Genomic DNA, 22,760 nt, shown 5'->3' with positions numbered 1-22,760 from the left:
TCCCTCTCGACGGCGAGCCCGCCGTCGACGGCAGCTTCCCAGAGGAAAATCCTTCCTGTGGATCTGTTCTCAGCACCGAGCCCGACGCTGAGGTAGAAGGACGTGAAGACTTCTTTTTTGAAGACGAATGGGCCTTCTTGGAGCCCTTCTTCACTGGAGATCTCCCTCTCGAAGCTCTGTGGGCCAGGCCATAAATCCGAATTCTCTCCCTGTCCTTGAGAGTCCTGCCTGATAGGTTCTCACAATGTGGACAGGTTTCAGGATCATGGTCATCAGGCAGGCAAACAATACAGACCTCGTGGCTGTCTGTCTTGGCCTTCTTGCTGTTGCAAGAGGGACATTTATCAAAAAGAGATGGCATTTTCGAAGTAAAATGCCCTCCAAACTGCTCAAAAAAGGCAGTATCTTACTTGACTAGGTGGTAGACGTCGAAGTAAGAGCAAAAAGCTTGAAAAAGAAGCAATTTTTCTGCAGAAAATCAGAAAATTAGTGGAGCTGTGTAAACCAGGGTCCTTCACTGAAGGAGCCGGAAAGAACAACTGCCTAACTGCCACTCCTGAGGCATGATGGGATTCAGGGGGTCATGAGTGCCTTAAAGGCACAGTGTCAGTTTTTTGTTATTTAGCTACAGGTTAGCTTTTCAGTCTGGTTAGACTGTGTGTTTGCAATGCAGCCTGGGAGCTTCCTATGCTTCCAGTGAGTTCTGAGAATTTCTGCTGCTTTTTGAGCATTAAAACAATTCCTAAACAAACTTTGGTGTTGTTTTCTCCTGTTTCTAATGCTTATTATTCATGTATGGTGGAAATTCTTCACAGCATATTTCAGCTCTAATGTGATTTGGCTGCTATTGCTTGTTTTTATATATATATGGTTTATATATATATGTGTATTTATATGTGGGGCACATATAATATAGTGTTTCCGGGGTCCCGCACGTAGGCGGGAATATTCTAATGCTTATGACTATTGATGAGGATCCCCTGGAAGAGAAGTATGTGTAACTCAGCTACAGAAAAAGTTGTAATATCCATGTGCATAAGCTACACCTAAATCCCAAAGCAGCAAGGTTGTGTAAATATGCAACTGCATTGTCAGTTTGCTCAGAAGTATATTAAAACGGTCAAACGTTTTAACTAAATTTACACCAGTAAGCACTCTCTGTGTCATAGAAGTTGACAGGGAAAATCTATACAAATGTAGTAAAAGCCCATCGAACCTAAGCTTGTAGGTGATTCACAAAGACTTTCAGAGGCATTTCCCACTTCCACGTCCATCTAAGTTGCATCTGAAAATCCAGCTATATGTGAAAGTAAAGGTGTGGTAAAGTGCTTCAATTGACACAGTATTTACAGCGATGTTTTGGAAGGGAAGACATGTTAGTGAAATCATTTTTAAAAAGATAGTACAAAGCATAAGTTGATATAAATTTCTTAAAACGTCTTACCTTACACCAGAGTATTTCACGCTGTGTGTAGACTATGCACACAGATTTAGTTATTCATGTGTAACTGAGATTGCTTTTGAATTAGGTAAATGGATAAATGATGACTATGAGGGTGTGAAACGTGCAGACATGTGGAATTTGTAAGTGGGGATACTGCAGACTGCACTGGAGTGCACTGACAGAGGTGTGTTGGGTGTCCTAACAGAAGAATAGCACGGGGAATGGAGGGCCAAAAGGTTAGAGCATAATGGTTTGCACTTTTACCCCGGTCCTGTGCAAGCTATTCTAGTCTGACCAGTCTTCCCTAAGTGGATCTGAGCAGCCAGGATAAATATTAGAGTTAGTGCAGATAGGGCGCCTTTGATGGGCCCTCTTTATGTCATGGTGCTTCCAGACACCAGAAACCGATACAAAACTAGGTTCCAAGATGTTTTTGCATTTGATAAAAGGGAACACAACTAAAGTGTGAGAGAAGGCTGCAAATGTTATAATGAAACAGGTTAATTTAAAATGTACCAAGGGAAAATGTAACTCTTACCTGCTGGTTGAGTTCGACTATCTGTGCATCGACTTCACTGCCGCCGTTCCTGGTTGCAGGTAGGTTTTTCCGTAAATTTGAATTTATGGAAGCATTTGGCAATCGTGCTGGTGGCGTCATATTCTTGGGACCTGTTGGAGATGTTCTCTGTGGAACTTCAGTAGTCCGATAAAGGGTGACAAAAGATTCAAGTAGGCAAGAGTTCAAAACAACATAAGTATTTTCTATTTCTTTAAGCTAGGAATGTGACTTCTGGTGATGAAGTGATAAACAGTATTGCCAATGTAGCTGACTGTGCCAAAGCCTGCGCTTCCAGCAACAAGGCGTAATGTGAATGGCAAAGCTGGGATTAAAGGTTGAATTGGCAGCAACACAAAAAATATTGTATTTCTAAATTTTACATGATTTTTTTTTATAATTGATTAACACCACTATGAACTAATACATTCAAAATAATGTTTGATATATTCTATTACGATTTAACAACTTCTCACATACCACACAGTTCAGCCAATCCAATAATTATTTAAAACAGGATTTTAAGTATAAAACTGTTAACTTAATATAGGTTTTGGCTTCATCTGCCTGATTTAAAGTAGAAAGTTAATAACATTAAAATGCTGTGTACTCTTTACCCCAGATAATAAAAACCACACATTTCAAGAATCCATAAGACTCTCTCTACAGCAAACACAGAAAATTAGGAGACTAGGACGATGTTTGAGCGCAGGATCTCAAAACCTTAACTTGCAAATACAGTTGTTAAGAAGAGGAGATAGGAAAGAGTATTTCAGTTTTATACATAACCTGTGGTTTGGCAAACAGATTATGTCAGGACCCGGAGGCGAGGATTATTCCAACACTTTCATAATGTATTAAACGTCCGCCATTCTTTAAACCCAAACTACATTTCCCATCATTCATGAGAAAATGAAAAGTCACAGTAATAACTGTCCAGTCTTGGCCCAGCTTGGCCCTTCTTAGTCTTTGCCCGCTTGTCCTTGTCTTCTTTCTTTGCTGCAGCCAAAATTAAGTCAGGGACCTCGGTCCCCACTCTTGATCTTTTTCTGAATTGTGTTTTTCGTGCTTTATTTTGGGTATGCTGTATTCAGTGCTTTAAATGGGAAAAAATAAGTACAGGTACTCACCAAAAGGAGCAGTGGGCGGAGTTTAGGGCGGGCACAAGGGCGGGGCTAAAGGGGGACAAGGGGCGGGGTTAGATTTTTGACCGTGCCAACGTTGTATGCACAAAATCTGCATGCATTGTTTGAATGTGGGATGTATCTGTCCATTAGTTATCTCACAAATAACTATATATATGGCGCTTACTAATAAGTGTTTATTACTATCCAAAGAAACTATTCTTTTTTTAGCAACTTTAAAATAAGAAGGTATTGAGGAAAAAACAGCAAGTTCTAAATATATACTGTCTTGTTTGAAGTCAGGTCCTTGCTGCAGGTTCATAACTCACTAAGCTATAATAAAGGGATGTTAACTTTTGACCTGCAGGTAACACAAGGCTCTATGGAACAAAAACAGTAATCAACGAAGCTATCCACATAAAACAGCTAATCTGTGATTTACATGTTGCATGCTGTGCTTTCCAGCAGACACATGATCCCCTACGCAATATTATGGTGAGTTGAACCTTTGATTAGAATGTACACAGATCTTTCAAGCAAGTTATCTAACCTCCAGAGTTACCCACTTAATTGTCACCTATGATGCCCCAAGCTCACTTACTTATGCTTTCTGGTTCTCATGATTGGTGAAGGCGCAACTGTGAAAAGCAGGAATTCATCAGGCAGTCTTTTCATTCACGCCACTAGTGAGTGTTTCTGTCAAACCTGGAATCCAGAGTTGCTTTCGAAGAGACATAGTTTGTATAACTTTAGTGAGCAGCATATTTTCTCTCTCTCTGCCACTGGATGAGAAATGTGGACACACAGACAATAGCAATATTGCTGTTGGTGATTCAGCCTTTCAACTTTCCGTTTTATGTGGTTAAAAGGAGTGGTGGAAGGAGTAAACATGCTGCAGATGTGGTATCAGAAAGAATAACTTACCTACTGGGCTCATCTAACTGCACTATTTGTAATAAAAATACACACCATTAACTCACTTGTGTTAATTCAGCTAATAATTGATATTCTGTGCCTTATATACTTACTATAATAAATGTCAAATGCATTTGCAATTGTCGATTAAATAAATAGTAAAAAGAACTTTAAATAGTGTTCATCCGCTGCTCACGCTATGATTCAGGTGCTATTTTTTTTACGATATGACGCTGTGAATGCTGGCCAAGTCACAGCACTTTTTAACCTTCCTCTGCCCTGCTCCATCTTGTTTCTTCTCCCCTCCACCTCTCCCCATCCTGTTTCTTCTACCCCCCTCACACTGCCATTCCTTGCATGTTTCTTCTGCCCGCTTCATTAAGCTTCAATTTAACTGTCCCATTACAAGACCTATTGGCTTTGCCAATGCTTGCCTTACTTCATTGTCCCAATTTAGTTTATTTGTTTTTTTGCCAACTCAATAACCCCTTTATCTTGGCTGTTAAACCGTTGCACACTACAATTTCCTTCAGGGTGGTAGGCAGATTTACCCACTCCTGCTCATGTACTGTTAGAAGGTTTCAGCTTTAAATTGCCTGCACTATCACTTACTATGACATTCAGTAAACCTTCCTTTCTGAAAACAGCATCCACAAAGTTCAACTCAGCAAATATTTCCCATTTACTCCGATTTTGTAATCCATACTTTTTAAACGGAACCACTTGCGCCTGCAAACGGTTTTAAATAAAGTTTGTAATGTGAAGCTTTTCAAAGAAATGAGGACAGTATATGTATCAAACCTCAAGGTCTGAATACTAAAGAGGCCATTGCATAACAGTTTTTTCAATAATCTAACTGAAACGCATTCATTTATCAACCGCCTAAGGATGACATGCTGCTTCAGCCTGCCTTAAATCGCACCGATGGTCTACAGCCCACTGAGCCATCTGTCTAGTACACGAGTCTCTCCTGGAACATTTGCAAACCTGAGGGGGCAGAGCTGATAACGTCTTTACTGGGGAACCAGGTGCAAATCTCCACATTTTTGATTGGACTTACGGTCTGTCCAAGCTGGATAAAATAGGGATCAGCGAGTGTGGTAACAAGATCCCTTCCTATTTAATCATGCAAGAAAGCAATTCAGATGCGTGGCGACGGTAAAAGCATAAGATAATACACAACTATTTTATTGTGAAAAATAATCTAGCTATCGCAAAATGCAATGGAAGGGGTAATAAACAAAGGGACAAAAGTGGAGAAAAGATTACGGTCTTGAAAAAAAAAATACAAATCACTCATTAAGGACTATAAAGCCTTAATCACTACAGAAAAATCTAGATACTTCACAGACTATTGTGAAGTGCTCTGACGCCTTCGGGTAAAGTCCGCGCTATATAAAAATGCATAAATAAATAAATAAATAAAGAAAGACGAAATTAATAGTGCTAAACACTCCACTAAGGAGTTATTCAAAACAGTAAAAATCGTATTTACCTGTAACAATAATAATGCCATCAGTCTTGGCCAATCTTTGTGTAACAAACTAGCAAAATGTGTCGAGTCTAAAATCGTATCGTTATTGAATTTACTACTAATCAAAATGTTACATCCATGGTAGTCTACACTCAAATGGTCATTTCGTCGGACGTCTCGAATGCTAAAAGCTGTACCGCATCTAATGTCTTCACGGTTTTTCCCCCTGTCCGAGGAGAAAGTCACAAACTCTTGGCCTCAGAAACATACGTCAGGCCCGTTTCAAAATAGATAGCTAACAGAAGACCGTACGTTATTTTGTTATGTCCTGAACAGTGCCTCCCACCGCCACCCATTAGATTTTACAGCCCCCCTCTCAGCCCCACTGTGAAAGATCTATGGATAAGCAAATGACTCTGTAGTCACACCCCTGCTCTGATGACTTACAAAGCAGCTCACTGTGTCCTGGCGACGAGCTTCATTGATTGATTCCGTGACGTGCTTGTTAAATTATGACACACAAAGGTGCTGCTATGGTATCAGTTGAGGGATGAAGGGAGGAGCGCTGCCTCGGGAAAAGTCAGGTCCCCATGAGTACCGGTACTCTCTTCATTCTAGAAAAAGTGTCGGTACTCAAGGGGAGAAAATGAAGAAGTGCCGATACTCAGTACCAGTGAGTACCGGCCCATTTAAAGCACTGGCTTTATTGCACTGTTTTCTTTTGGCCTTGTTTTGTAGCAACAACAATCAATCAATCAATCAATCAGTGACACTTATAAAGCGCGCTACATACCCGTGGGGTCTCAAGGCGCTGGGGGGGGGGGGGCCGCTACTGCTCGAACAGCCAGGTCTTCAGCTTCTTCCTGAAGGAGAGGTGGTCTTGGGTCAGGCGCAGGTCGGTCGGGAGGGAGTTCCAGGTCTTGGCGGCCAGGTGGGAGAAGGACCTTCCTCCTGTAGTCGCTCTTCGGATGCGGGGGACGGCGGCGAGGGCGTGGTTGGCTGATCGGAGGTGGCGTTTGGGAGCGTAGAAGTTGACTCGGCTGTTGAGGTAGCTCGGGCCTTGGTCGTGTAGGGCTTTGTGTGCGTGGGTGAGGAGGCGGAAGGTGATTCTTTTGTTGACGGGGAGCCAGTGAAGGTCTCGCAGATGTCCGGAGATGTGGTTGGTTCGTGGGATGTCGAGGATGAGTCTGGCTGAGGCGTTCTGGATCCGCTGGAGTCTCTTCTGGAGCTTGGCGGTGGTCCCGGCGTAGAGGGCGTTGCCGTAGTCCAGTCGGCTGGTGACGAGGGCCTGGGTGACGGTCTTCCTGGTCTCGGTGGGGATCCACCAGAAGATCTTCCGTAGCATGCGTAGGATGTTGAAGCATGCCGAGGAGACGTTGTTGACTTGCCTGGTCATGGAGAGGGAGGAGTCCAGGATGAAGCCCAGGTTGCGTGCATGGTCTGTCGGTTTGGGTGCGGTGCCCAGGGCGGGAGGCCACCAGGAGTCGTCCCAGGCGGAGGGAGAGGAGCCCAGGATGAGGACCTCCGTCTTGTCCGAGTTCAGTTTCAGGCGCCTGGTCGTCATCCACTCGGCTACCTCTTTCATCCCTTCGTGCAGGTTGGCTCTGGCGGCGGCGGGGTCGTTGGTCAGGGAGAGGATCAGCTGGGTGTCGTCGGCGTAGGAGATTATGCTGAGGTTGTGTTTGCGTACGATGGCCGCGGGGGGGCTCATGTAGACGTTGAAGAGGGTGGGGCTCAGAGATGATCCTTGGGGGACGCCGCAGATGACTTCGGTGGCCTCTGACTTGTACGGTGGTAGGCGGACTCTCTGTGTTCTCCCGTCGAGGAAGGAGGTGATCCACTCCAGCGCCTTGTCCTGGATTCCGACGTTGCTGAGGCGCCGTACTAGGGTGCGGTGGCAGACCGTGTCGAATGCCGCGGAGAGGTCTAGGAGGATGAGGGCCGCTGTTTCTCCATTGTCCATCAGGGCTCGGATGTCGTCGGTGGCGGCGATGAGGGCGGTCTCGGTGCTGTGGTTGGCTAGGAAGCCGGACTGTGAGGGGTCGAGGGATCCGTTCGTCTCGAGGAAAGCGGCCATCTGCTTGTTGACGGTCTTCTCGATGACTTTGGCTGGAAACGGGAGGAGCGAGATGGGGCGGTAATTCTTGAGGTCGGTGGGGTCCGCTGTTGGTTTCTTGAGTAGGGCGCTGAGTTCGGCGTGTTTCCAGCTCTCGGGGAAGATGGTGGTGTCGAGGGATGTGTTGATGATGTCTCGCAGGTGGGGTGCGATGACAGCGTCAGCTTTGTTGAAGACGTGGTGAGGGCAGGGGTCGGTCGGTGATCCGGAGTGGATGGAGTTCATCGTGCGGATGGTGTCTTCGGTGCTGATCGGGGTCCAGGCGTGGAGGGTGGTGGTGGGGGGTGGTTGTTCGGTCATGGTGTGCGTTGGTTGGTTGTTGAAGCTGTTGTGTATGTCCGCGATCTTGTTGTGGAAGTATGAAGCCAGGGAGTTGCAGAGGTCTTGCGATGGGGTGATGTCGTTGTTTCCTGCGCTGGGGTTGGAAAGCTCTTTGACGATGTTGAAGAGTTCCTTGCAGTTGTGTGCGTTGATCTGCTGCTCCTTTTCGCAGCCGCTCATTGTTATTCACAGTTCTGCGGAGCTGCAGGGGCCGTCACGCGGTGGTCGTCCGACCGCTAGAGGGCAGGCGTTTGCACCACAAGTCACGCGAGCGCTATGTCTATCCCCGACGTGCGATCCGGCAATGCTGTCGCTGTTTGACACATTGCAAGGGCTAAGTGTTCCCCGATTGCGCGCACATTATCAGGGTGCCCCCACAGCTTCGAGTCAGAGCACTCCCATGGTGTCGGGACTAGTGGCTTGTGGTATCTCCTGTTTACCTTTAAGTGCTTAGGAATGTGTTACTGTCATTAGAATGTGATGTAGTCATGATAAAGAATGTTGTGTTATGAGCTTGGAGCTGGCAGTTCATGCCTGGCTGAGGACCTGTCTCCACTATTTATGTGGATGGGATCTTATAATGGAATAAACATCTTTCTTCCAATCATATGCTGACCCAGATTGGTTACTGCATGGGCTCATTTGAATCTGTCCCCCGGGGTCTGTGCTTTTGTCTCGGTTTTCAACTGTAGTATTGTAATACACTACCCCCACCCTTCTCCCCCCCATACTGCCATATTAAGCCTACAGCAAGACTGCATTCATTATAGGGACACTGACCCAGGCTGAATTCATGATTGGCCAGTAAAACCAAGGCTGTAGTGGTGGGAGGTGCTGCCTCCCTAGACAGTGTAGTTTGCTACCCCAAAAATTGAATGGGTTTCCTCCCAGCCCATCACACCCTCTCTCTATACCTACGCTTCCACAATGAGCTACTTACCTGCAATAGATAAATACAATGGAGTAGTTCGAGGACAACTATGCCAAGAAAGACGAGGTAGCCTACTTCTCGGTGCCAGATGAGTTTTGAGAGGCAGTAGATGCCTCAACCCACAGGGCGGTCTCGGCTTGATCATCAATCGAGAGAAGTCGGCCCTGAACCCCATCACAATCTCTGATCTTCCTGGGGTTCGTGATCAACTAGGTAGAAACCATCTTGAGCCTTCTGTCCAGGAACTGGGCCAAAGTGCTACACAAGGTGCGCAGAACCCTGGCAAGGCCCTTCACTTCTCTCTGACAGGTTGCCAGGGCAGTCGCCTTCTGTCTTCCTCCATAAAGGCCATTTTTCCGGGCCCCCTTCACTTTTGGGTCCTGAAACACCTGCAGGAGTCCCACCTGGGTCGCAGCCTCACTTACTCCCAGCATGTTCCCCTCTCGTACAAGGTCAAGGACGAGCTGCAGTGGTGGGTCACACATATGAAGGCCTGGAATGCACGGGCCATTTTCTCTTCCCAACTAGACTTAGCAATAGATCCCAAACCCAGCAGCTCGGGTTGTGGGATGCGTTGTGTGCCCTTCACATCTATCGCCTAGAGTTAATGGCGGGCTCTTTTGCGGCGAGATATTGGACTACTGAAAATGGACTACGTAGCAGCAGTCCATTACATCAACCATCTGGGCGGTACGCCTTAGAGCGCTGTCGAATGTGGCGAAGAGTTTCTGGGAATACTGCCTTGAACATCATGTGTCAGTGGTGGCAGGGCATTTCCCGGGCTCGGACAACCAAGTGACATATTGGCAATCTCGTCCCCTCAAGGGTAGGAGTCTGTTGAAACTGTCTCCGCAGGTGTTTACGGCTCTGTCGGGTTGTTGGGGTCCTTTCACTGTCTATCATTTTGCGTCCCGGGTGAACAGTCAATGACCGAGGAACTCGGCCCCATGGGGAAAGACAGCTGCTTGCTGCTCTCGGTAAACCTCATAGAGCTGTCTCCTCCGCTGCATTGCGTACTGGGTATGCTGGGACATGCAAGAAGCTGGTATTTATACAAAGGTGTTTGGAGCTCATTCCGCCAGAGAGGCTGTGGCATCTAAGGCATTCACACTTCCGGCCCGTTTGGAGGATATTATGAATGGTTTGGACTGGTCTTCGGATTCAACCTTTTTACTTTGAACCAGCCTCTTCCATTGCGACCCTGGTGGTAAACTAGTTTTAAACTGGCATATTACTCGCCTCCGGGTCCGGACATAGAATGAAAAATTTCCTAGCAATTTATAAAAGAAAGTTTCAATTCTATCAAGGACACGGAGGCGTGGATTAACCCATATGTTTTTCAGTAAAATATTGCCCACCCGATGATATCGGAACTCTCCGCTCAGGGTGTAAGTAACGAATATGCTACTTACCAGTATGCATCTGTTCTTGGCATGTAGGGCTGCTGACATTCATATTGTCATATGGATACTTCGTTACATATATTGCGTTATGTTAGCATGAGTGTATTACATGTCTAACAGACATTTTTCCTTCGGCTTCAGTTTTGCACACGACACCTACTTGTTGTTGTCGCTTTCACCCTAGAAGCGGTGATGTGATTTATTTGAGCATAATATGTTATTACTATGCTATCAGCTTTGCTTGGTACACTTGGTACAACTGTCTGCACACTGAGAGCTGCACACTCTAAGAATAACCTAACACAAGGTTGCTGGGAGGCCTGATCCTCGCACCACATTAGACATAACACTAATAATGTTGATGCCAACATTGGGCTCTACCGGGTTTAAGATAGAGTTACAGGGAATGAATCAACACACTTGGTGCTGCGCATGAAGAGAGCTGGTAGCTGTTGATGTGATCTACTCCTACTGACATTTAGAGGTATGGGCCCGCCCTGCTAAAACCCGAATGAGACCTTCTTAGATATAATATAGTATGCTAAATAGGGTGCGCAAAATATAGGTGATACAGGTTTCTATAGATTTTGCATTGTAACATGCTATCACCTTTTGCTTACTATGGATTAGTGACTATGCTGATAACTCTGATTTTTATAATATGCATTTTGGTATTATACAAGATACTGCGTTTGAGAACCTTGCATTGAATAATAAATATTTCAAACTTGCACGTGTGTTCTTTGACTCTCAGTTTTGGTTTGAAATGATTATATAACGAAAGAGTGTTCATGTGTTCCACGATTCCTGAGGTATTCTAAAGATCATGTTCTGGTTTGTCTAAGACATCGATCATTTCATAATGATCCATGAGACACTGTAGCTAGCTAGGTAAGGGGATTTCTGATACTGAGGTGAGTTTTGGATCATCCTAACTCACTGAGGTTCTAGATCTCTATGCACAGTTCTGTGGGAGAACGGAAACCCTGCTACATGGCGCCCATACGTTGTTGGCCTTATATCATGACACTCGAGTAGTATATCATTCAAACCTTAACCCCTTCATTCCCGTTTCCGGAAAACGGTGGTGTCGGAAAAACCTACCTATTTTTAAAATAGGCCTTTTCAAGCTTGAATTCTTCTGAAACGGTTTCTTTGAATTACTACCCAGTTGTGCTACAAAGTATTCTTTGTCTTTTTTTCTCTTCCTGTGCTAAAATGGCAGTGGACATCCCGCAGCATAGCCGCATTGCGGTGCGTGACCACTTGAGGGCTTATAATGTCCCTGTGGACGGCTTGGCTGTGGTTCTGGTGGTGAGTGCGGAACATGCTTACCCGTACGAACTATTTTATTCGTGGGTGACATTTCCGGCAGTGGACGCTAATTCTGGTGTGTTCCATTCATACACTGCCTCCGCTGTACCGGTTGCTTATGCTCCGTACAGAGCACTGGAAGTACCTATAGATGTTTGGCAGCACGGAGTTTGGTTTGGTGGCGCCCTACCCCATTCTTTGACCACTCCGAGGTTAGGTCCTTTGTCCATTCCGGGCACAAATTGGCCCGCTTTGGGTGGATTTACTCCTCACCCTAATCGCGCCACTTGCAATGTGGGTGACCTGCGGCGTCTTCATGAAGTCGCGGTTGAAGTGATTAGGGCGCTTGTTCATTACATTGGTCGTAATGTTCAAGGCGCAGCCCCTGCGGGTGCGCAGCTTCGAGCGGAACAGGCTGGTTTGAAAATCAGTCTTGTCATGGTGAATTCCGTAATGGGCAAGAAACCCCAGGATAAGGATGATTTTCCTTTCTGGCTTGCCGAGAAATTCGACCAGCTGGAGGCTGTGTTTCCTAATACGACTCCTGGTGAAAAACACCGGATTCTTACACACTTAGTTTACCGAAAGATTTAGCCCCTGAAGTTGTTGACTGTGAAACATGGGGTAAGACTTTTGCAGCGGTTTATTCGAGGTGCTATGGCACCCCGTCTGTGTCCAACCTGTCTGCGGTCCTTAAACGTGTTCAAGATGATCACAGACCAGAGTCGGCAGTTGAATTGGGTATGCGCCTGTGTGGCTCCTTTGATGTAGTTTGCGATCTAATCCTTGCGAATGTCAAGGGGGATGCAGTGAACTTTCAGGTGGCCAACGCTCTGGCGTTAGTTCCCGTGGCCGAGAAACCCCGTGAGTTAGCAAGGATTATTGTGGCAGCATATAAAATGGTTGGCCGCACTTCCAAGGGTGTAAAGGCTTTTTCTGAGAAGGAGAAGAAACAGCCCCAGGGACAGTCTTCGGAAACGGGTGGACAACCCAAGTCCAAAAAACAAAATTGGCCAAAAAAGCAGAATCAGGGTAAGCAGCAACAACAACAACAGCAACAGACACAGGTTTCTAGTCCTGCGCCTTCGCTGCCTGCGCAGTCGGATCGAGTTTATGATTTGCGCGATCGCGCGATGATTAAAATCGCCTGAGAGGTTTCAGGCTTCTGACCAACGCTCTCCTCGTTCCTTTCAGGACTCATCGGCTCCGTCAACCGGTGGTGGAGGGGGCGGCAGGGGTGGCCAGCAAGGACGTGGTCAGCCCCGCCCGCGAGGTGAAGGAGATCAGCGGGACGACTCTACGCCCAAGAGACCGCAGTTTGCCAAGAAGAAGGTCGCAGCCTTAACGGCGCATCGATATGCCCCAGATAGTGAGAACGCGGCTTCGGAATCTGATGTGGGCTCTGACCTTGCTGGACAGCGCGGCGGAGATTACCATAGTGAGAGAGGCCCTCCGTCCACTGTTGAAGGTGACAGCGACTGACACTTATGTTGTGATTGAAACGGCTGATACACATGTTGCTCCCCCTGAACGTCTTTTTGAAATTGTCCTGTTAATAGAAGGTGACATGCAGCGAACTGTAAAAGGGGTATTTTGGGAAAATCTTTCGTCTACGTATGACATTTTGCTTTCGGAGGCTGACTGGCCCCCACCTTTTGTTCTCGCATCTCCGCGAGGGGAGGAGGTGATCATCCCCAGTTTCGCGCACACTGTATCGAGAGTGGAAGCGCTGCATTTTGCAGAAGAGTGGGCTCTGGCGCTTGCGCCGGCTGTGTACCGAAATCAGTGTGGCTGGGATAAATTGTCCCCTAGCCATGAGATTCCTTTACGGTCTCAGCCGCAGCCACAACCTCAGTATCCCATACGGCGTGAAGCTAAAGCTTCTGTCGCGGCTATCCTTGAACAATTGGAATATCAAGGTGTAATTGAAACGTGTGTGTCACCAATGAATAACCCCCTTTTTACTGTGAACAAACCGGACGGCTCATATCGTCTGGTTTTGGATTACCGGCATTTGAACTCGCATTGCCGTAACTGTGCAGTACAGAATACTCACGGCTCTGCCCTAGTGAATAGTCTTGAGCGTAAACGGTTCAAAACCACGCTTGACATTTCCAATGGTTTTTATGCACACAGATTAGATGGTCTAAGTTCCCAATGGACCAGTTTTACGTGCGGCGGTGTACAAAAAATGTTTAAACGACTCCCAATGGGCTATAAGAATAGTCCTGGAGTATTTTCTGCCCGCATAGTCTCTCTTTTGGAGAGCTTCGATCCAGTTGCTTGTTCTTATGTGGATGACATTTATCTCACAGACGACGAACTTTGGGAGCATCTGTGTCGAGTGAACAGCATAATTTGTAACTTTGCAGACATGGGTTACAAGTTTAACTTTGCAAAATCACACATTGCGGAGTACACAGTGTTGTTTCTGGGTTATGAACTTAACCACGAAGGAAAGGGGTTGGCTCCTCACTTCCTGGAGAAGTGCGCGCAGTTGCGCTCTCCGACAACGCTGAAAAAATTACAGTCTTTACTGGGTTTTTTAAATTTCGGGAGGACTTACATTCCGGAATATGCCCAGCGTATCAAGCCTTTGTATGCTTTGATACAACCATCTTTTTCCAAATCATGCTGGCTGCCTGAGCATTCGGCGATTCTGCAGTCACTGCAGGCGGATTTGCTCGCATCTGATTACTTACAGACTTGTGATAACCAGACCAACCTAGTGATAAGAATTATCCCTGGGGCGGTGGGTTTCACGTACCTGACTTTTAATGAAGGAGATACAGTACCTATTGCTTACAAATCACACTTGTACACTTCGGCTGAACTGCGTTTTTCCACTGTGGAGAAAGTTTTAACGGCTGTGCAGATGGCGATTCTTAAGGAACGTGCCCTGTCACAGGGAAAGCGCATGTTGGTTGTTACCCCGTGTCCTGCCTTGGAGGCAGTCACGAAAGCCAGTGTACCAAATTCTAAAGCTTTGCATCCTCGGTGGATTCAGTGGGCTACATCCTTGACATCCCAGGATGTCACGTTTATTTTTGACGCCGCTTTGCGGTCGCAGGAGTATTTACAGTATGAATTTGTTCATCCTGCTCCTTTAGCGATGCGGCCGTTGGAGGATTTCCATTGTATCATTTACACTGATGGTTCGGCGCAGGTTGCGCATGGCTCTAAACATGCCTACGTTTCCGCATGCGCCATTGTGGTCGGTGCCATGGTGAACGATGAGTTCAAGTCCAGTGTCGTGCACACACAAACACTAGGAGACTGCACCGCACAATTAGCAGAGCTTCGTGCTCTGATGCTTGCATTGGAGTACGCTGATCCTAGTGTGACAACTTTAATCGTAAGCGATTCTTACTACTGTGTCCAGTCTTACAATGAGAACTTGTTCTTTTGGATTCAGAATGATTTTCGTGATTCCAAAGGTAGCACAATAAAACATAAAATGATCTGGGTCCGAGTGGCGGAACTTAAAGAGAAGCTGCCGCTCGTGTTTGTGATTCATACTCTCGGCCATCAGCGCGTGGGGGTCCACGCTGTTGGAGATTCGCTTGCCGATGAGGCAGCGAAGTCTGCGGTATCAAGATACTTAGTTGCAGCAGTCACAAGGTCCAAAAGCAAAATAGATGATGACATCTTGGCGGCTGTTGCTGCCACGGAGAAGGGAGGTAAATATCCTGCGGGGTTCCCTTCGAAGTACACATACCACTTAAGTCCCGATAAGGTTCCTTATGTGAAAATTCCTGAAGTTGGCGAACGTCTGGTTCCCAACTCGGATCGCAGGGCTTCTCTGATTACAGCGGCTCATGAAGGTGTGGCGCCTGCGCATGCGGGCGTCTCAGCCACTGTAACTCAGCTACAACAAAGGTTCTGGTGGCGGGGACTGTACAAACAGACGCGCGATTATGTCCTTCTATGTGACATTTGCCAGCAGATTAAGCCTTCAACTGCTGCGTGTCCGCCTCAGACACAGTTGTACATCTCTAATAAACCGCTTGGTTGCGTTTATTTGGATCACTGCGGTCCTTTTTCTTCTGATACTGCGTATAAATACATCTTAGTAGCAGTTGACTCATGCACACGCTTTGTGTGGGTCTGGCCACATCGGAGCGCTGATTCACGGACTGTCATTAAGGATTTGCGAGTCTTTGTGGGAATTTTTGCCTGTTGTACTTTCCATTTGGACCAGGGTCCGGCTTTCGCCTCTAAGGCGTACAGGGATGCTATGGTTTCGTTGGGGGTCTAAGTCAAGTTTTCGAGTCCCTACAAGCCTGAGGGCAATAGTGTAGTTGAACGAATGAACCGTGACTTAAAGCAATCTTTGACAGCTCGAGTTATAGGCACTGGCAGAAACTGGCTGGCCCACCTCTATGGCGTGCAGCGTGCGCTTAATAATCTCCCTAGAAGGTCTCTGGGTGGGCGAACCCCATACGAAATGCTCTTTGGTATCAAGATGTACGTCCCTGACCTCGATGGTCTAGACTGCCAGGCCCAGGCCGCGGCCTTTGACGTAGATGAACATTGCAATGTTTTACAGGATCTACAAAAGACCAGAGACAGTCTTGCTAAGGAACACTTGCCCTCCACGTCGGATGATGCGTTGCAGATCCCGGTAGTTGGCTGGCTACCCCAAGTTGGAGAACTGGTTCGTGAGAAGATCGATAACAAGAAAGAGTTTGGTCCCTCATATCGTGCACCGGTTCGAGTTCTTGGAGTGAAGGGCACAAGAACAGTCATTTTACCACCACTTCCAGGTCGTAAGGAAAACAGATTTATTTCTATTGACAATGTCAAGACACACAGGGTGGCCGATTCTTCATAGCATGACACCGGCTGTATCCTGTCCTTCCATGGTGAGGCATTCTGTGCTGGCAATTACATCTGGTGCAGAACAGGAGGTGTCCCTCGAGATGCCTGCTATATCCAGTCCTTTATTAATTACTATTCCTGTTACTAACATTGATGAGCTGACCTATGCATATCCTGCTGATTTATCAATGCCTGATTTACAAGCTCGTTTGGCTGACCAGTCCAGATTCTCTTTTGACTCTGATTCGGAACTTTCAAAGAAACCATCGACTATTGCGAAATATGCCACGTTATTTAAAAAACATTTTTTAATTCCCCCTTGGACATATGTTTGGCTGATATTATTTTCATTTTATCTTTTTATGTCAATTGGTTTTGTATTTTATTTTTTCCGCCTGATCGATGGCCATTATGTCAAAGAAAGAACAGGAATTCGGTACCTTAATGGAACATTGGCCCCTCTTTCCTCCTCACATTCAGCACACAGGCTTAAACGAGACTTAAATACAGTAGAAATTACTGCTTGGCCTGTCCTTGATGGGATTGTGTGGGATGCGGTTAGGTTTCAGATTCATGGCCCCACAGAAGTTATTCATGTTCCAAATGTGCTTAGAGTAAACATGGGAGATGTGATTAAACAAAATATTCGTTCTGATGATTGGGATCTTCAGGCCGTAGAAGCATTGTTCTCTGATTTGAAATATTATGCGGCCTTTGATGCTGAGGATTTGTACTTAGATTCTGTTTATTATGGTGATTTGTTTTGCTTTCAACATTATGGGAATCATTTCTTACACAAAACAAATTCCAGGAGGGTTCCTGTGAATTACACACAGTGGGAACATTGTCCTGCTCCTTTACAGGGGAGCTCTAGTACGTTTCTGGGAAAATACACTTATTTTACAGACTTTAATAAATCGAATCCTGAGTCGTTTTATTTTAAAGTGACACAGAAATTCATGTCCAAAGTTAGACTTACCGATACAAAATTGCTGTATTCGAAGTCCTTTCTAGACAGGTTAGCTATAGATGGCTATGAGTTATGGAAGGAGGTTATTGACCTTAAATCGGTTTGGGGTACCAAAGATTGGCAGGTACAAGGCACTGAGGCTTTGCATCGTGCATGTCTCATCCCGAATCACATGTTGTTTTTAAATTCTACCATTTCCCAGACAACATGCTTTGGATTGGCTACATCTAAAAAGTTAAATGCACCGACTATCCCTGATTTGGAAGAATATTCAGGTTGGAATAATTTCACTACATTATCCATTAGTGAGATACAAGCATTATTGCACAATTCCTCCTTTAATATTACCAGTTTTGATCCGAAGGGGAGGCTTTGGTGGCAAAGAAGCTCTGATTCTTGCCAACGTCGTTTTTTGGGTTTGTCTGAAGGTTTTACACAAATCAGGCCAGATCCCCGTTTTGATACAGATAACACTGTTACTACTTATTCAGTGGGCAAATTGTGTCAGAACTGGTTACAACATTCCACATTGGCTGCAGTTAAACTGCATCTGTCCCAGTTGAATGAGAATATAGAGCTGAATGATTTTATAAAAGGCCCGGCTAAGGGTAGGTCTAAACGCTGGATTTATGCTGTGTACAATGAGATTTGGAAATTTTCACAGATTGAGGCAGCTAAACGCCTGAGAGCTATTGATCAAGCAAATTTGGAAAAAGTGCTTGCAGTGGTCGATAACAGTATTAACATGCTTTCTTCCAGAATTTACACGTTGGATAGTATTGTTTCTTCTGTTGTTGATATTGTGCATGATGAAGTGTCCACGTTATACCATGGTCAGAATCAATTACGCTCCGTAATGCAGTTTGCATGGACCCTACAGACACTTAAATCTGGTCGAGTTCCCTGGAGCTCATTGAACGTTTCGTCCCTTTTTGCCCCTTTTAATTTGACTGAAAAGCAACGCATGCTTTCAATGCGTGATGCATCATTTTCTATGTTACATATTGAGAGGCTAGAATCATTACCTTTCTCTGTTGCTGAAACCACTACTGCTACATGGCTTATTCATGGATTAATTACATTACCATTTCCCTTATACAAATTTGCTAATTGTATGCGGTATATTGCTATAGGACGATACGAACCACTAGGCAATGCATTTCTCCATGAGGCGTGGTCGTTACCATACACATATAGATGTCTGAAGGATGGAAAAGAAGTAAATCTTAATGGTGAGGAATGCACACAGTCGCCTGACCATTCATTAATATGCAGACACATCCAGTTACACGGTTCTTGTAATCAGGACCGGCCAAATTTAGCGTGTGTTTTAAAAGGCACGCCAGTTCCAGCAGTAGTTCCCACATTTACATTATTGACAAATGGTAGTTATTTGCTTTTAAATAACGAGGTATGTTGTGGGTTATTAATTGGTGTCGCTTATGTGGTAACTGTATCAGAGCGTGTGGTGTGTTGCAAAAACGTTTTATACCCACCCACGCATGGGTCTTCAGATGTCTCCATCTGGCCACGAATACCAACCTTGAAAGCGAAGTTCAATGGTTTAAGCAGAATAAGGGCCCTTTTGTCTCAAAAACAAGTGACCCTGAGTTTGGCCCGGGAAAATTATGTCCTTCACATAGCTAACACACGCACAGAGGTACAGGCCCTTTTAAATACTGACTTACCGTTTCATTTCTGTGAGCTGGTGCACCAGATCTTTAATGCATCTTCCACGACTGGGCTCGCACATTTTTTTAAATTGGTTAGCAGTGGCCTTGTGACTACATTTGAGAAGATTTTTGGTATCATTCCCACTTTTTTCCATTCTATTTTTTCAAGTTTGTTTGGCGGACTACCTGTTTTACTGGCTGTGGCTGCGGGCATTTTGTTATTGTTTTTCTTTATAAAACATGGATGCCCATCCTGCGCAAGAAGCCGTTCAACGCCTCCTGACACTGTGTCGTAATCGGATGCTTAATTGCTATGGAACATTGCCGCTTGCAGCGTTGAGCACGGCTTATAGATTATCATTCCGATTCACCGACTTCACGTGTGTCCAGCCTGTGTTTCATTGCCTGAGCTGCGAGTTCGATTGGGCCATTGATTTGTGTTTATGCTTGAAGACCGCTCCTGACGTCGATTTTGATCAGCTAATGTGCCCCGTAGTGGCTCACGAGTTGATTTGTTCTGGCAAAAGAGTTATGGCCTTGGCAGCGATAAATGGACTACTGGGTCAATGGGAGATCTCTGCAGCGGCGCATGCCTTTCTGACACACAGCGTTCTGGTGAACCTACCGAGTTGTCCTCTGACGTTACAGGAGGATCCGATGCTGGAGGAGCACGTATGTTCTTTCCCATTGCTGAATTGGATTGCTGAACTATTTTCGGAATTTGGCAGTGATTTCATACTGGAGGCTGTTGCAGCTTACTTTGCATATACTGTCCAATCATGAGATGACTGGGAGGATTGCTTTGCTATGGAACATGACTTTCCCCTTGCTATATTGAAGGGATGAACTGTGTTTAGATGATGGAGAATTCAATCATGAGATGTCGCAGAGAATGACATTGATATGGCACATGACTTTGGATATCGAATAAGTGCCTTGTTTTTTTCTTACAGACATTTGGATTGATGGGACCTGGTCCTACATTTCTTATTTTGGAAACCTGGCGGATAACTTTTGATCTCGAAAGTTTTGTTTTTCATTTTTGAGGCCACTATAGGCATTCATACATATTCATTCATACATATTTTTTTAGCTTATTTTTAGCTCAAGATTATTGAACTTTGCTTTCATGTTATGTATTTGATTTAGTATTGCCTTTCCCTTATATTTGACGGTGCTCGGATCATTGGGGGGGGTGTCATATGGATACTTCGTTACATATATTGCGTTATGTTAGCATGAGTGTATTACATGTCTAACAGCCATTTTTCCTTCGGCTTCAGTTTTGCACACAACACCTACTTGTTGTTGTCGCTTTCACCCTAGAAGCGGTGATTTGATTTATTTGAGCATAATATGTTATTACTATGCTATCAGCTTTGCTTGGTACACTTGGTACAACTGTCTGCACACTGAGAGCTGCACACTCTAAGAATAACCTAACACAAGGTTGCTGGGAGGCCTGATCCTCGCACCACATTAGACATAACACTAATAATGTTGATGCCAACATTGGGCTCTACGCGGGTTTAAGATAGAGTTACAGGGAATGAATCAACACACTTGGTGCTGCGCATGAAGAGAGCTGGTAGCTGTTGATGTGATCTGCTCCTACTGACATTTAGAGGTATGGGCCCGCCCTGCTAAAACCCGAATGAGACCTTCTTAGATATAATATAATATGCTAAATAGGGTGCGCAAAATATAGGTGATACAGGTTTCTATAGATTTTGCATTGTAACATGCTATCACCTTTTGCTTACTATGGATTAGTGACTATGCTGATAACTCTGATTTTTGTAATATGCATTTTGGTATTATACAAGATACTGCGTTTGAGAACCTTGCATTGAATAATAAATATTTCAAACTTGCACGTGTGTTCTTTGACTCTCAGTTTTGGTTTGAAATGATTATATAACGAAAGAGTGTTCATGTGTTCCACGATTCCTGAGGTATTCTAAAGATCATGTTCTGGTTTGTCTAAGACATCGATCATTTCATAATGATCCATGAGACACTGTAGCAGTAATGCTTTGTAAATGTGTGTGTGGTAGACCATGTGGCTGCTCTACATATGTCTTCCAAAGGAATGTTTCCAAGGAATGCCATAGAGGCCCCCAACTTTCTGGTGGAGTGGGCTCCTGGTGGAATGGTAAGGGTACGTTTTGCTTTAAGATAGCAGATCTGGATACATTTAACGATCCACCTAGCAATACCAGCCTTGGAAATAGGGTTACCTTTGTGGTGTGGTGCAAAGGCGACAAAGAGTTGCTTAGTTTTCCTGAAATCCTTGGTCCTATCGATGTAATACATCAGGGCCCTTTTGACTTCAAGGGTGTGGAGCATCCGCTCCGCCAATGACTCGGGATTTTGAAAGAAAACAGGTAACTCAATAGTCTGGTTGATATGGAATTGAGACACAACCTTGGGAATAAATTTAGGGTTAGTGCGAAGCACTACCCTGTTGGAGTGAATTTGAATAAATGGCTCTTGGATAGTAAGGGCTTGTAATTCACTAACCCTCCGTAGCGATGTAATTGCTATGAGGAAAGCCACTTTCCACGTTAAGAACTGAATCTCGCAGGAATGCAGTGGTTCAAAGGGAGGACCCATCAGCCTGGTGAGGACCACATTGAGGTTCCACTCCGGAGCTGGTGGAGTCCGCGGAGGAATAACTCGTTTAAGTCCTTCCAGAAAAGCCTTAATGGCAGGCACCCTGAAGAGGGAGAGGTGCTGCCTATTCTGGAGATAAGCAGCCATTGCAGATAGATGAATGCGAATGGAAGCATATGCCAGATTACATTTGTACAGATGGAAAAGGTAACAGATGATATTCTGAATAGAAGCATCTAGCGGGTTAATGTTGTGGTCTGCACAATAAATTACAAACCGCTTCCATTTCTCCGCATAGCATGCTCTGGTGGTGGGCTTCCTTGCCTCCCGAATGATGCCCATACAGTCAGAAGGCAAGTGCAGGTAGCCAAACTCTAGGACTTCAGGAGCCAGATCGCCAGGTTGAGCTGTTGCGGATCTGGATGCTAAATGTCGCCATGGCTCTGCGTCAGAAGGCTGGGTGTGAGACGTAGCCTCTGATGCGGTACCACGGACAGTTCCAGAAACGTGGTGTACCATGGTTGGCGAGCCCACGTTGGAGCAACCAGGATGAGAGTCATCGAGTGCTGCCTGAGCTTGCGTGCCACCAGCGGTATCAGAGGTGCTGGGGGAAAAGCGTACGCAAATTTGCCTGACCAGTTCATCCATATCGCATTGCCCTGCGATTGTGGGTGTGGGTGTGGGAACCTGGCGGCGAAGCTTTGGCATTTTGCGTTCTCCCTTGTGGCGAAGAGGTCGATCTCTGGATGACCCCACCTTTGGAAGTACGGTTGGAGAACTGATGGATGTATCTCCCACTCGTGCATTTGGTGGCTGTGCAAGCTGAGCAGGTCCGCCATCTGATTGTCCTTGCCCGGGAGGTGCTCTGCCATGAGGAAGATGTTCCTTTGAATGGCTCACTTCCACATGCTCTGAGCCAGATGAGACAACTGCGGAGAGTGTGTCCCTCCCTGCTTTTGAATGTAGTACATTGCCGTCATGTTGTCCGTCCGGATCAACACGACCTTGTTGCACAGATGTACTTTGAAGGCTTTCAGTGCCATGAAGATAGCCATCAGTTCCAGAACATTGATGTGCATCTT

The 22,760-nt window shown here is 45.5% G+C and overlaps 1 protein-coding gene across 4 annotated transcripts in view; it reads right to left on the bottom strand.

Annotated features, from left to right (window-relative positions):
- The window catches only part of MAPRE3 (microtubule associated protein RP/EB family member 3), an 832,303-nt gene that overhangs the window by 175,299 nt on the left and 634,244 nt on the right, over positions 1 to 22,760 (bottom strand). For 3 of the 4 annotated variants that reach the window (XM_086928121.1, XM_086928120.1, XM_086928118.1), the window contains one exon: positions 1,983 to 2,137. In XM_086928121.1, the coding sequence (XP_086784247.1) occupies positions 1,983 to 2,137 (155 nt within the window). The remainder of the gene's footprint in view (positions 1 to 1,982; positions 2,138 to 22,760) is intronic. The other variant, XM_086928119.1, reaches the window with a different exon arrangement.

The sequence above is a fragment of the Lissotriton vulgaris genome, chromosome 6, assembly GCF_964263255.1.
Source record: "Lissotriton vulgaris chromosome 6, aLisVul1.2, whole genome shotgun sequence".
Classification (NCBI taxonomy): domain Eukaryota; kingdom Metazoa; phylum Chordata; class Amphibia; order Caudata; family Salamandridae; genus Lissotriton; species Lissotriton vulgaris.
The sequence above is the reverse complement of the archived record's forward strand: the minus strand, read 5'-3'. Positions and strand labels throughout refer to the sequence as shown.